The following is an 11,875-nucleotide window of genomic DNA, read 5'->3' as shown; positions in this document are numbered from 1 at the left end:
AAACGAAAATTGCGTACGGCTGTGCGCGGGAAATGGGTTTACTCTACGGATGAGCGGGATGTTCGGATACGGCCAGGGAAGGGCCGAGTTACGTGAACTGTTGATTCCCGTCACAAACGATTTCATTTTGGTGGCAAAACAGCTTCACTGCGTGTTTTTGCAGAGTCAAATTGGGACAGGTTGCGTCCAGAAAAGGCAGTGAAAAAAGATGGTTCGTTTAAAATAACGGTTTAGCTGCTGCGTGGTACTGTTGATTTATTGGAGTAGAATTTTATTTTTCTTTATTTCATTATGTACTTTGTATAATGTTTGATTTTACTGCAACAGCCGTACTGTGTACGCGGCAGGGTAAAACGAGCTGCTACTACTAATAGTTGCACGAAGACGACGGGGCTCTTCTTCAGCTTTTCCCACATTGTACCACAAAAAAACAATATGCAAATTTGATTATCTTGAGTTTGATTATTTCAATTAACTTTCGCTTGCTATATTATGAGCGGATCCTTTGCAAGGTCCTATATTATTTGTATACGATTCCTACATATTAAGCTTGTGTGTGTTTGTATGTGTGTCAGTCACCCGTATATTCCCAGTTTTTTGTTTGATTTTTTTTGTTCGGTGTTAGTAGTGCCGGTGTTCTTCACCTTGTCGAGAAAGAAACCGTTATCATTTGTCCAGAAATTGTGACGCAAATAATTTGGATTATTTTATATTGTCGTCTACACACACAAACACAGACACAAACACACGCTAATTGTTGTCATGCAATGGGGTTCGCATTCATTTTACCAATTTGGAAAGCTATTTATTTTTCCAGTCAGCTGGGATTTTACCTTGGATTAAATATTTCTTGTCCATTAGTCTCGTATGCTTTGTTTTGTCTAATGCACCAAAAACCGATTATTCCGATGAGTAAATATGTATGCGAGCCTAGCTTTGCTTGTGTATATGATAGTTCCAATTTAATTGTGACCTTTGTTTTACAGTGATCTTTATCATCGATACCTCGCGATTCGATGAACACACTCCCGCCGGACCACGTTTTGCCCAATTTAGGAGCTTTCGTTTTGCAACAAATCATTATTCGCAAAACCCGTATAGCCGAAATCAAGTTGCGCATTGTGTGCGATTGTTTTGCCTGTCGTGTACTGTTCTCCTTACCCTCAACAATAGTAGTAGTATATTTGTTTTTCTCTTCTCTTTTCTTTTGATTTTGCAATCGTAAATAATGCTTTACGGTGTGTTTTTGCCGTTTCTGCACTACCACACTAGTACGACACAATTTTCTAAGTCCGTAAATAAGATAGCAAATTGTATAGATTATTGTATTGTTACGTTAAGAGAGAGCTAGAGAGAGAGAGAGAGCAATGCCTTCTTTTTTTGCTACGCATCTTTCCTACAGAAGATTAAATATGGTTCTCTACTGGTTTGCTCTGCTTGCCTACTGCTAGATGCTATTTTATCTTCCTTCAACGCCAACGACCGCCTGCAATGCAAAGCAGCATAATGCTTACGTAGAACAATTTATACTAAACGGTAGAAGCTCTTTTGCAAATGTTTTTGGCTCATAAATAACGATTTTTTTCCTACTTGTTTTCTGGCTGCCGGAAGACGCTTTTGTAGTATCAATTCAATCGTAACGTGGCAGCAGCAGCAGCTTCGGCTTTGGTGGAGCCTAATCCGAAGAAGGTAGTTTTTGCGCGCATCAGTCACTCGTAAGCAAGTCTTGGAATTAAACGAACAAAAAATTGCCCACAAATATTACAAAATCTGCTAGAAAGGCAAGGCGTATGCTGAAACAAAAGCCATTGTGCAGAGCTTGCCTGTAATCGTTACACTCGGAAGGACATCTCGTCGTTTCATTGTTTCACTTCCGGCCTGGTGTGATAATTGTTTGTGTTGAGGTTTCTTCCATTTCTATGCCGCTATAATCCAGTATCGATTTCATTACTTCCCATTCGTTCCCAGTCGACGGACGATGCCATGGGAAAGGAATCCTATTTCACTGCTGCGCTGCTGTCGGTTTCCTTCTTTTTTTGTCGATCACTCAAACCAGAATGACGAGAGTTTCTCGCGTCAATGTCATTGTCGTATAACTCATCATCATCATCATCATCATCATCACCGTCAAAACCATCGTTCCATGTGATGTTCAGCCGCACGAGAAGGATGTGTAAATACGCCAATTGACCTATTTTTAGCTATTTTCCATCGATCACAGCACGGCCGGCCATTCGCGATGAGAAAGTTTTCCAGCTGCCGCCACCGCAGCATCAGCTATTGTGAAGCGTTTTTGTTTCTCTTCTCCCTTCTTTCCCGCGTTTCAAGTATCTCTTATCAGTCCTCTTCAAAAAATACGCCATTCTTCCTATGGCTACGGCTCATTTGAATCCTTTCTCCATGAAGAGCGGTGCTGTGATGAGCTGCTAGCTGCCACGTTCACACGCTTGTCGGTTCCTTTTACCCTAAACAAAGCCCTCATGACGCAAATCCTCAAACATAATGAAATTGGGCAGCAATAATAAATAAAGGGCGACAATAAATATTGAATGAAGCTGGGCCGCTCACTTCCCGCTGCCACTTACTACACACTGCTGCTGCTGTTGTTGCTATCTTTGGTATCGCTCAAAGGTGCGCTCGACCAAACTGAATTACACCGTCACTTGCACGTTTTGAACCACGGTCGAGTATTCCGTTTTCGAGGGGACAAGATAAAACGCAGGAAATATTTCCGCTCCGCACGGACATTTGGTGGCTGGAAAGGGACAATAAGCGTAAGGGGTTCACATTAACCAACATTTCGGCAGCAATTGAAAGTGTTCAACCCCCTGCCCTCCAACACTTACCCATTACCCAGTTGAAGCTGCCCAGCTTGACCGTACACTTCGGACAGTACAGCCGGCCCTGCGTGTTGCGGTAGATGTCCGTCATCCAGGCGAGCGGCTCGATGAAGAATATTTTGTTGCACATCGGCGTATCCTTCTCCGACGACCGGTTGCTATGCTCGCTGCTAATCGAACAGCGGCGCACTTTCTCGCCCAGCTCGTTCACCCCGCTACCGTCCACAGCTGATGATCCCGTTGCCATGGTACCGTCTGCCACATTTTCCCCATCAGCACCTTGCGGTCTGCTGCCACTCTCAGCACCGTCGCCACCAGTCCCTTCATGCTCCTCTTGCTCCCCCTCCTCCTCCTCTTCTTCGAGTGTAGCTTCCGGTTCGCGGCCAACCTTTGCCGGCGACTGTGCCACCATGGCCGATTTCGGTTTGTGCAGCAGCAGGTTGCTCCGGGACGCAACCACCCGCCGACACTTGCGGCACCGGTACACGTACGGTTCGGGCGATTCCTGCGTAACGCCCGGGTCCGGCTTCACCACGTCCATGCACTCCGTCGGCAGCCGTTTCGCTTTCCGCACGTTGTCCCCCGCCAGCCGCAGGCGGAATAGTTTGTACCGCTCGTTCGTGCGATCGATCCGGTACGCCATGCGCCCGTACAGCTTGAGCTGATTGACGAAGCCCGGATTCGGCATCACGAAGCGCCGCTTCGCCTTCACCCGCTGGAAGGCGGCCTCGTACCCGAGCCGATACTTTTGCATGATGTACGCAATCATAATCGTGGCACTGCGGCTCACGCCGAAGTAGCAGTGCACCAGCACGTGGCGACCCTCGGCCAGGCTGTCCGCGATGAACCGATTGCTGTCCTCGAAGTGCCGTATCAGGTCTTCGCGGGGCACGTCGGCCGCCTGGATGTGGCGCACGCGAAGATTCGGATGGTCGGTGATGTGGACCGGCAGCGGCACGGAATCCACCGACAGGATGCTCCGGATGGTGTGCCTTTCCAGCGTGCCGACGTCGGCCGCGGCGGACGCATTGCCCAGCCACAGGCCCGGTTCGATCTCGTCCAAGCTGACCGGGCCCGCGTCAAGATCTTCGCGCGTTAGCACCGTGGCCGGTTCCGGGGCACGGCGCACACCGGTCGATACCACCTTCGTGACCACTGCAATGCCCTCGTTCATGGACATGCTTCTAGTTTGACCTATCTTGAACGACTACGCAACGGGTGCGATGCGAAAGAATGTCCCCGGCGCGGTATCCGCCCAGCGACGACGACGACGACGACAGGCGCACTTTGACGTAGACACGAAGCACACGCACACACAAAACACAGCGACCGACCGAGCGTGGCCAACTAGGATGGCAATGGCAAAGGAATCACGAACCTGTGGCAGGAAAATAAGGAATCCAATGCCGTATCTCCTTCACCGCGTTCTCACGGAACCTTTTTGCTGATCGCGCACGCTTACCAGATGGGTTTGAATGGTACTCGAGCAAAATGAAGCACCACTCGGGATCGCCTGCACGCCCGTTTTTTCTTCCTGTTACTGTTTACACTAACGTGCCCTGCTAGTCGTGTCCTTCTAAGCGTAAATCCCCGTTTCCGGTGGGTAGAAAGGTGCTATGCTGTGAGCGAAAAAGAAAGTGGTGCCTGTGGGTAGTTTGTTTTGTTTATTTCGGTGCACGGTGGGTGGTGTTCGTGGAAAATCGATGCCCTCGACGCCGTGACGTTTGTTATCAGTGGTTCCCGCTTTTTTTCCTTCGCCGAATTCACCTTTATTCCCGTTGACAGGTTGGCACAGTGGGAGTGGCAAGCGGTCAGCATATTAAATACTTGTTTTAAAATTATAAACATGTAATGTTGCCTTATCGTTAATAAAGAAGCTTTTTAAAATATTGAAAAGTTAAGCAAAACGTACTTTTGTGATCTATTTTGTGCATTTTTCTTACGAAATCATGTTTGGAATTGAATTTACCTCGACCACTGTGATACCGGCGCTGGAAATTTCGGGAAACGTCAAGAAGAAGCAGCATCCCGTTCTGTCAAAGTTCTGAATCAATTCATCAGCAAGCGAAAAGGCTAAAACGCCAGTCCCGAAACGTGCGTGTGCGTGCTTCTCAATTGTTGGACGATTTTCCCCCCGCTGCGCAAGAAAACCTGTATTCCCACGAGCTATCACACACAAGAATGTCTCGTGAAGCGATCGAAAATGTAAGCAACACGGTGCAGCGTGCTCAACAGTGAACGCCCTTGGCCTCTAACACACCCGCGGTCATGTTTCATTTCTTTCTTCTCCACAGCTGACGCTGGACCTGGAGGAGATGCGCAAGCTGGCAGGGAGTGCCCAGCGCAGCCGGGTGCAACAGATGCTGGCCATCGACATTCGCAAGCTGGAGACGGACATACAGCGGCAGCGGGATCTGCTTGCCGCCCAGGCGGCCAGCAGCGAACAGACCGTTGCCCGACCGGTCCAGACCTCCGTCCCCGGTGACGTCCGGCGCTATCAGGTCGAGCTGAAGGAGTACGCGTGGGACCAGAGCGACAAGTTTATCAAAATCTTCGTGACGGTGAACGGCGTGCAGCAGGTGCCGGAAGATAACGTGAACGTGGAGTTTACCGAAAACTCGTTCCAGCTGGTGATTAGCGATCTGAACAACAAGGACTACATCTTCGTCGTGAACAACCTGCTCAACTCGATCGACGCGGAAAAGAGCTACCGGCGCGTCAAGTCCGACATGGTGGCGATCTACCTGGCCAAGCAGGGACCGGCCAAGTGGGCCCACCTGACGCTGACCGCCAAGCGGCTGCAGGACCTGAAGGACGAACGGATGTCGGACGGGAAGAAGGCGACGAGCGACGATCCGTCCGCGGGCCTGATGAACATTATGCAGCAGCTGTACGAGTCGGGCGACCCGGAAACGAAGCGCATGATCAACAAGGCATGGCACGAGTCGCAGACGAAGCAAAAAATGCCTACCCTGGAGTAGGGTGGGTGCGGGGTGTTCCATGGCCCTTCGTAATGTAGGTGTAAGGTTTGTTCGACAAGTTCCATTTCATACATAAGCGAATAGTGGAGTAGAGCGCGTAATGGCCAACGTAAACTGTATTTGTAAGTCGAATTAAAATACATTGTAACAATAACCGGCATTCCACGTTTATGATGAATATGGGCGAATGGTACGGTGCACGAAGGCGTTTGAAAATGTTCAGCCACTTTCAATCATAGTAACCAGCGGGTCGCGTTTTGGCGGGCTCAAACACTTTTCCACCGTTGGATGGTAACGATCAGCTTTCAAAATTTTTCGTGCATAAAGCCCGTAACAAACCCGTTCTTGGAATCATGGCCGGTGGGGAAAATGAAGAGCAATCCGAAATCGTGGAACAGGAAGAGGAAGTGGTAGAAGAGCTGGAGGAAGCGCTGGAAGAGCTGCAAGAAGAAGAGATGGAGGAAGAAACGGACGTTTCCCGTATATCCGTACTGTCGCAATCCTTCGAGCCACGAATGTCGAGCATTGAAGAAGAGACCGATGCGACATCAGCCGCGCAAGAACCTGCTCGCGAAACGACACCCTCCGTCACTGCTGGAGGGCCTCAGTATGAGCGCATAGAGAAGCTGGCACGCCCGAAGGTGGCCCATCTGGAGGAAACGCTCGAAAGGCACGGTAGACGAATGAAGGACGCGGCGATCGAGCGTATAAAGGGACTGATCAGCGAGCTGAGGTAAGGCCGTCTTGATGTCTCTCACATTTTCCGCTCACTAACGGCCAAACTCTTCCACAGAGGGACGGAAAAGCTAGCATCGGCGGAAGAACAACAGTCCGCCATTAAACTGCCCCGAAATTCCGAGCTGATCTACAAAAATTTGCATTGCAGTTTGCGCAAGGTAGCGTTCGAAACGTTGGCCAATCGGATATTCGACAAAATGCCCGAGCTAATTGTAAAGATGCAGCACAACCGTCCCCAGCGGCTGGCACCGGAAACGAAAGTGCTGTACGATACGTTGCAGGTCACGCTGCAGTGCTACCTGGGGCTGCCGGAGAGCGAGCACGAGGCGCGTATTTTCGAACAGCTGTGCTACGGGTTGACCAAGTTCGTGGAGAACATCATTGAGCAAGTGCATCAGGAGCAGCAGGAACGGGATGATGCGGAGGGTGGCAAGTTACGCTATCCGGTTGCGGTTGAGCTGGGTAGAAAAGCGTACAAGGAGCGTCAGATGAGAACGGGCAATTAAAAAAAATGGGAAAACATTACATTCTAATACGGACGTCACACGAGGCGTAAACTCAAAAAGTTTACGCTTGATTTGTATGGGAGAGCGTAAACTTCCTGTCAAAAGATTTCAGGGTTGTATGGCTGAAATCCAGTTTACGCCAAAGTTTACGCTTCGTGTGACGTCCGTATAACAATAAACTGAACATCTCTTTAATCAATATGGAATTCTTTGCTTTATTGAAGCCATCCACAAGGTTGAAATATAGATAGAAATAGCTTTTAGTTTAAAATGAGTAGTAATTCCAAATTGGGAAGACATCTTCCCGAAAGTTCTTTGTCGACCACCATGCTACCGATCCATTTGAAAGTCGACATCCAAATGAACAAAGCAGAACAGTGTGGCCAGATAATTTTGGCGGTTATCGGTAGGAACTCCAAATTTTAAGGATTTTAGTAGGAGCTGGCAGCACCAACAGTAAGAAACAAACGCAACCAATTATCAGCTTACATTGACAAAAATTTCATATTCAAATTTATTGACTATAATTTACTTTCATTTACCTTCGATTGGTCTCCAAGCAGTCACACGATTGTAGGCCTTCCTGAAGGCTCGAACAAGAAGTTGTATAAGAAGAGTTTCTAAACAAAACTGGTCACTCTGTCGCAGAACGCGGCGCCAGTTTGTTTACAATTCGCAGTTCCCACTAATCTCCGGCAGGCAAACGATGTAGCGTAGGGAGGAGAATTAAATTATTCATCATTTAATGTGTTTCATGCATAGATCTAGTTCCACGATAGCAATAAAATTGCACATATCTTGTCGTTCGAAGTTGTGAATGTACAATGGAAGCTGAAAACGTGAAGCATGAGGCAGAAAACGAGCAGGATGCCGACGATGATGAAGGTGATGAAGCATCGCATGCTTCCTCCGTTGGTGATTTTTCCGCCAGCGAAGATGAATGGACACCGGCAAAGGAAGAGCAAACCAAGGTTGCAGAAAAAAGTGCACCGAAAAGAAAATCGAAAGCCCAACCGGCTAAAAAACCGTACGTATAAAGGCCGCAGGCCATCTCCAATTGCACAACGGTATGTAACACGTTCCTTTGCCTTTCCCACAGCATTGTGCCGGCCCGTGTGTCGCGAAGGATAGCCGCCAAGAGGGGTATCGTTTTGCCGGAAGAGCCAGAAACTGCCGAACTGCCGGCCAATGCCCAATCCATTCCAGCGCCAAGCTCCAGCGAGGATGAATCGGCTAGCGAGGAGGAAAAGAAAGCGCCCAAAAGAGCGAAAAGGAAACCAGTCCGTAGAAAGGGGAAACCACCCGCACGCCAGAAATCACCTTCCGCTGACGATGAACCGATCAAGCTGACCACATTCACGGTGGAGCAGCTGTATCGTAAATATCGTCCGGATTTGGCACATCCCGAACGGCCGAGCACTTCGAAGGCACCTGCCGCTCCTCCGACGAAGCGTACTAAACCCAACTCAGCGGCCGGCGATGGTACGGGCGATGAGTCTGAGAGCAGTGGCGATGATTATTTGGTCGACCCGAGCGAGTTGGACTTGAATTCGGACTTTTTTCGACCATCCGAGCAGGAGAAGGAACAGCGGCATGCGGTCAATCTTTACTTCGACTGTAATGCCGGTGTCGAGTTGACCGATTCCGAGGAAGAGGAAGATGCAAGCGACCGGGTCGTCGGGGGAGAATCAAGCACAACGGCGGTAGACAATGAGAGACTACTGGCCGATGTAGAGTTGGGCAAGAAGCTTATTCAGCAAATCAATCAATCCAGCGAAGCGTACGTCCAAATGGTCCGGCTAGCGGAAGCAGCAACGGCACGGAACGTGCCACCGCAGGGCGGCAATGATCCGGGTGCAGGGTCATCGAAGGCGGGCAAGGGCAAAGAAGCTACCGCGGAATCCCGTCAGCAAGAAGATATCGATCGGCTGCTGGTCGCGGGCGAGAAGTTGCCCGGTCGGGAGGGAAAAGGTCTTACCGCCGGCTTTGGTAGGACTGATTTTGTGAAGGTAGCACCGTCCAAACCGGCGGCCAAGGCGGACACGCCAAAGGAGATCGAAATTACGCTCAAACTCGGCGCGGAAGGGGACGGTAAGGGTGGCTCGCAGAAGCGCACCTTCGACGTGCTGACCGCGCTGAAACGGTTCATGAACCGCGAGAAACGCACCAGCCAGATAAACGTCCACAAGGTGGCACTGCTCTGCTGGATCGGGCACGGCACGTACGTGAACAGTGTGCTGCGCAAACCGTCGCTGATGCGCTTCGCCCTGAAGAAGCTGCTGCCGGGCGTGATGGGCCAGACGAGCGCGGCCAACCGTCCGAATGGGCTGACCAATGTGCGGTACTTCCAGGAGCTGACGCGCTACTACCGGCGCACCGTCACGCTCAAGGACGATACGATGTTTTACCGCCAGCGGCAGCATCCGGCCCTTGGGAAGTTTCTTATATTCGCGATCGCGAAAAAGGCCACCTACTGCCGGCGGGACTACATACTGCTGTTTGTGCTGATGCTGCGGATAGTGGGCGTCCATGCGCGGCTAATCATTGCCCCGCCCGTTCCCCCGAAACACGTCCCATCCGATCAGCTCTACAAGATGAACCCGAAAACACCGCAGGAGATGGCGATGGAGCGGAAGCTGCTGGAAGACTTCCGGCAGGCACCGCGCGACAGCATGGTGTACGTGGCGAAACAGAAGCTGCGTGCGTTGATCGCAAAGCAGAAGGATTCCACCGGCAAGGGCGTTAAGCGGAGAGCGGCTGGTGGTGGATTTTCCATACCGCAGCTCGATGGCGGTGCGGATGAGCCGTCACTGTTGGCACGTGACAAGAAGCAAAAGCTCAAGCTTATGAAGGGTTCCTTTTTGAGGGTGGAAAACAATCGGAAACCGGCGCTGCCGGTGGAGGGGGACGATGAAGAGGAACAGAGTGCAGTGCCGGATGAGGTGCAGCAAAGGCGGCAGCGCATATTGGCCGCGTATCGGGCACGGGCAGCACGGCTTGCCAGCAAGAAGGAAAAAGACGCCAAACGAAAGGGTGACGATGGTAAGAAGAAGGCGAATGGAAAGGTGGGTTGTGGAGTGGACTACTGGGTGGAGGTGTTTTGTGAGCACGAGGACAAATGGATCACGATCGATGTGCTTAAAGGGAGCGTATATAATCTCGAGGATATTGTGGTAAGTGCTGCAATTTGTTTGGTTTTCTGAAATGAAATTTAATGCAGTATACCTCCCTCTCTCTCTATTGTTTCCAGAAACAAGCAACGCAACCAATCGCGTACGTCCTGGCCTGGAACAATGACGGCACAATCAAGGACGTCTCACCCCGTTACATCTCCCGGCTCGGTAGCAAGAAGAGTAAACTGCGCGTCGAAGACGCCTGGTTAGAGAAAGCGCTCCGACCGTACCGTGGCAAGCGCACCAAGCGAGATCTGATCGAAGACGTCAAGTTCGATCGATTGCTCAACAAGCGGCCCTTCCCGGAGCAGATCGGCGAGTACAAAAACCATCCCAAATACGCAATCGAGCGGTATCTGCTGCGGAACGAAGCAATCTACCCGCGGGATGCGCCCATCCTCGGTCACATACGCGACGAACCGATCTATCTGCGGGACTGCGTGCACACGCTCCACTCGCGCGAGTCCTGGTTACGACAGGCGAAAACGGTTCGCCTACACGAGGAACCGTACAAGGTGGTAAAGGCGAAGGCAAAGTACGACCGCTTTACCGGGGCAGCCATTACCGGGCAGACGGTGGAACTGTTCGGTGAGTGGCAGGTACAGGACTACGTACCGCCGGTCGCAAAGGATGGGCTGGTGCCACGCAGCGCGTACGGCAATGTGGACCTGTTTCAGCCGTGCATGCTACCGAAGGGTACGGTGCATTTGCAGCTGCCCGGGCTGAATCGAATCTGTCGCCGGATGCGGATCGACTGTGCGCAGGCCATCACTGGGTTCGAGTACCGGAACGGAGGCTGCCAGGCGGTGTACGATGGGTTCGTGGTGTGCGAAGAGTTTCGCGACCGGCTACTGGACGAATGGTACGCGGAGCAGGTCGAGCTGCAGGAGAAGGAGGACGAACGGCGCCGGAAGCGTATCTATGGGAACTGGCGACGGTTGATCATGGGGCTGTGCATACGGAAGAAGCTGAAGGATCGGTACAATTTCGATAACATGTGAAAAATTGTGAACAAGGAGATGCTTTCGATTCGAAAAAAACCGTTTGAAATATTTCACTCCGGTTCTCGGGGTGTGAAATACTTCTGTGCAAGCATTTTACAACTTGCATGCAAAGAACAGTTTGTCGCAAACTGTTCAACTCTGTTCAAACACTCTCGTGAGGACATTCAAACGAAAATTCGTTGTTCATTGCAAATGTTTTAAATCCTAGGACTGCCGACATGAACATCGCATATATGTGACGTACCTTAATTTGTTTAATGCTACGCAATTATAGCGTACTAGGTAAGATAATAGTGTATTTTTTCCCCACCAATAAAGATATTAACTCCTAGCTTAGAGGGTGCTTCCGCTAATGCATTGAATTCGTTGTAGGTATTGATACTAGCCTCCATGAATGATAAACTTTTACTCCCGCTCTCACCTCTCTATTCAATTAAATTCGTTTAGTTTAATACCATACGTTTTGCGACCAAGAAGTTTGCGACCAAGAAGTTTGCGACCAAGAATTTTGCGACCAAGAATTTTGCGACCTTCTTGGTCTAATTTTGTACAGAGTCTTTGGCGGGTAGCTCTTACTTGACACTTGTCAGCGCTATCAGGTGTATTTGCTATCGTGCTGATTTTTGCTCCCTT

General features: G+C 50.2%; 4 protein-coding genes across 5 annotated transcripts; 3 read left to right on the top strand and 1 right to left on the bottom strand.

Moving 5' to 3' along the window:
- Window positions 1–245: 245 nt before the first annotated feature.
- Window positions 246–4,610, bottom strand: LOC120898471 (dual specificity protein phosphatase MPK-4). 2 transcript variants are annotated; one of them, XR_005738666.1, is made up of 3 exons: window positions 2,847–4,610; window positions 2,586–2,755; window positions 246–2,492 (listed from the first exon to the last, which is right to left on the bottom strand). XR_005738666.1 is itself a non-coding variant. In XM_040304374.1 (2 exons), the coding sequence occupies exons 1-2, from the start codon at window positions 4,018–4,020 to the stop codon at window positions 2,652–2,654; spliced, it is 1,278 nt and encodes a 425-aa protein (XP_040160308.1). In that variant the 5' UTR covers window positions 4,021–4,610; the 3' UTR covers window positions 246–2,651. The 2 variants fall into 2 exon arrangements, 1 of the variants encoding a protein (XP_040160308.1); XM_040304374.1 differs by having other exon boundaries at window positions 246–2,755.
- Window positions 4,611–4,869: 259 nt separating this feature from the next.
- On the top strand, window positions 4,870–5,981 carry LOC120896375 (calcyclin-binding protein). The gene is made up of 2 exons (XM_040300428.1): window positions 4,870–5,045; window positions 5,135–5,981. The coding sequence occupies exons 1-2, from the start codon at window positions 5,022–5,024 to the stop codon at window positions 5,819–5,821; spliced, it is 711 nt and encodes a 236-aa protein (XP_040156362.1). The 5' UTR covers window positions 4,870–5,021; the 3' UTR covers window positions 5,822–5,981.
- Window positions 5,982–6,061: 80 nt separating this feature from the next.
- LOC120896374 lies at window positions 6,062–7,147 on the top strand. The gene is made up of 2 exons (XM_040300427.1): window positions 6,062–6,554; window positions 6,615–7,147. Exons 1-2 carry the CDS (start codon window positions 6,175–6,177, stop codon window positions 7,063–7,065), a joined length of 831 nt encoding a protein of 276 aa, XP_040156361.1. The 5' UTR covers window positions 6,062–6,174; the 3' UTR covers window positions 7,066–7,147.
- Window positions 7,148–7,731: 584 nt separating this feature from the next.
- LOC120895497 (DNA repair protein complementing XP-C cells homolog) lies at window positions 7,732–11,595 on the top strand. The gene is made up of 3 exons (XM_040298944.1): window positions 7,732–8,092; window positions 8,165–10,238; window positions 10,316–11,595. The coding sequence occupies exons 1-3, from the start codon at window positions 7,890–7,892 to the stop codon at window positions 11,237–11,239; spliced, it is 3,201 nt and encodes a 1,066-aa protein (XP_040154878.1). The 5' UTR covers window positions 7,732–7,889; the 3' UTR covers window positions 11,240–11,595.
- The last annotated feature ends 280 nt before the right edge of the window (window positions 11,596–11,875 follow it).

Source organism: Anopheles arabiensis, chromosome 2 (genome assembly GCF_016920715.1).
Source record: "Anopheles arabiensis isolate DONGOLA chromosome 2, AaraD3, whole genome shotgun sequence".
Taxonomy (NCBI): Eukaryota; Metazoa; Arthropoda; class Insecta; order Diptera; family Culicidae; genus Anopheles; species Anopheles arabiensis.
This window is presented reverse-complemented; position numbering and strand designations above follow the sequence as displayed.

Bases quoted from the DNA above. Each gene is read 5' to 3' on its own strand.
- LOC120896375 (XM_040300428.1), top strand. From the start codon at position 5,022: ATGTCTCGTGAAGCGATCGAAAAT. The intron at 5,046-5,134 runs GTAAGCAACACG...TCTTCTCCACAG, and splicing joins CTCGTGAAGCGATCGAAAAT to CTGACGCTGGACCTGGAGGA.
- LOC120898471 (XM_040304374.1), bottom strand. From the start codon at position 4,020: ATGTCCATGAACGAGGGCATTGCAGTGGTCACGAAGGTGGTATCGACC. The intron at 2,756-2,846 runs GTAAGTGTTGGA...GTCCCTTTCCAG, and splicing joins CAGCTTCAACTGGGTAATGG to CCACCAAATGTCCGTGCGGA.
- LOC120896374 (XM_040300427.1), top strand. From the start codon at position 6,175: ATGGCCGGTGGGGAAAATGAAGAGCAATCCGAAATCGTGGAACAGGAA. The intron at 6,555-6,614 runs GTAAGGCCGTCT...ACTCTTCCACAG, and splicing joins GGACTGATCAGCGAGCTGAG to AGGGACGGAAAAGCTAGCAT.
- LOC120895497 (XM_040298944.1), top strand. From the start codon at position 7,890: ATGGAAGCTGAAAACGTGAAGCATGAGGCAGAAAACGAGCAGGATGCC. The intron at 8,093-8,164 runs GTACGTATAAAG...CCTTTCCCACAG, and splicing joins GCCCAACCGGCTAAAAAACC to CATTGTGCCGGCCCGTGTGT. The intron at 10,239-10,315 runs GTAAGTGCTGCA...TATTGTTTCCAG, and splicing joins ATAATCTCGAGGATATTGTG to AAACAAGCAACGCAACCAAT.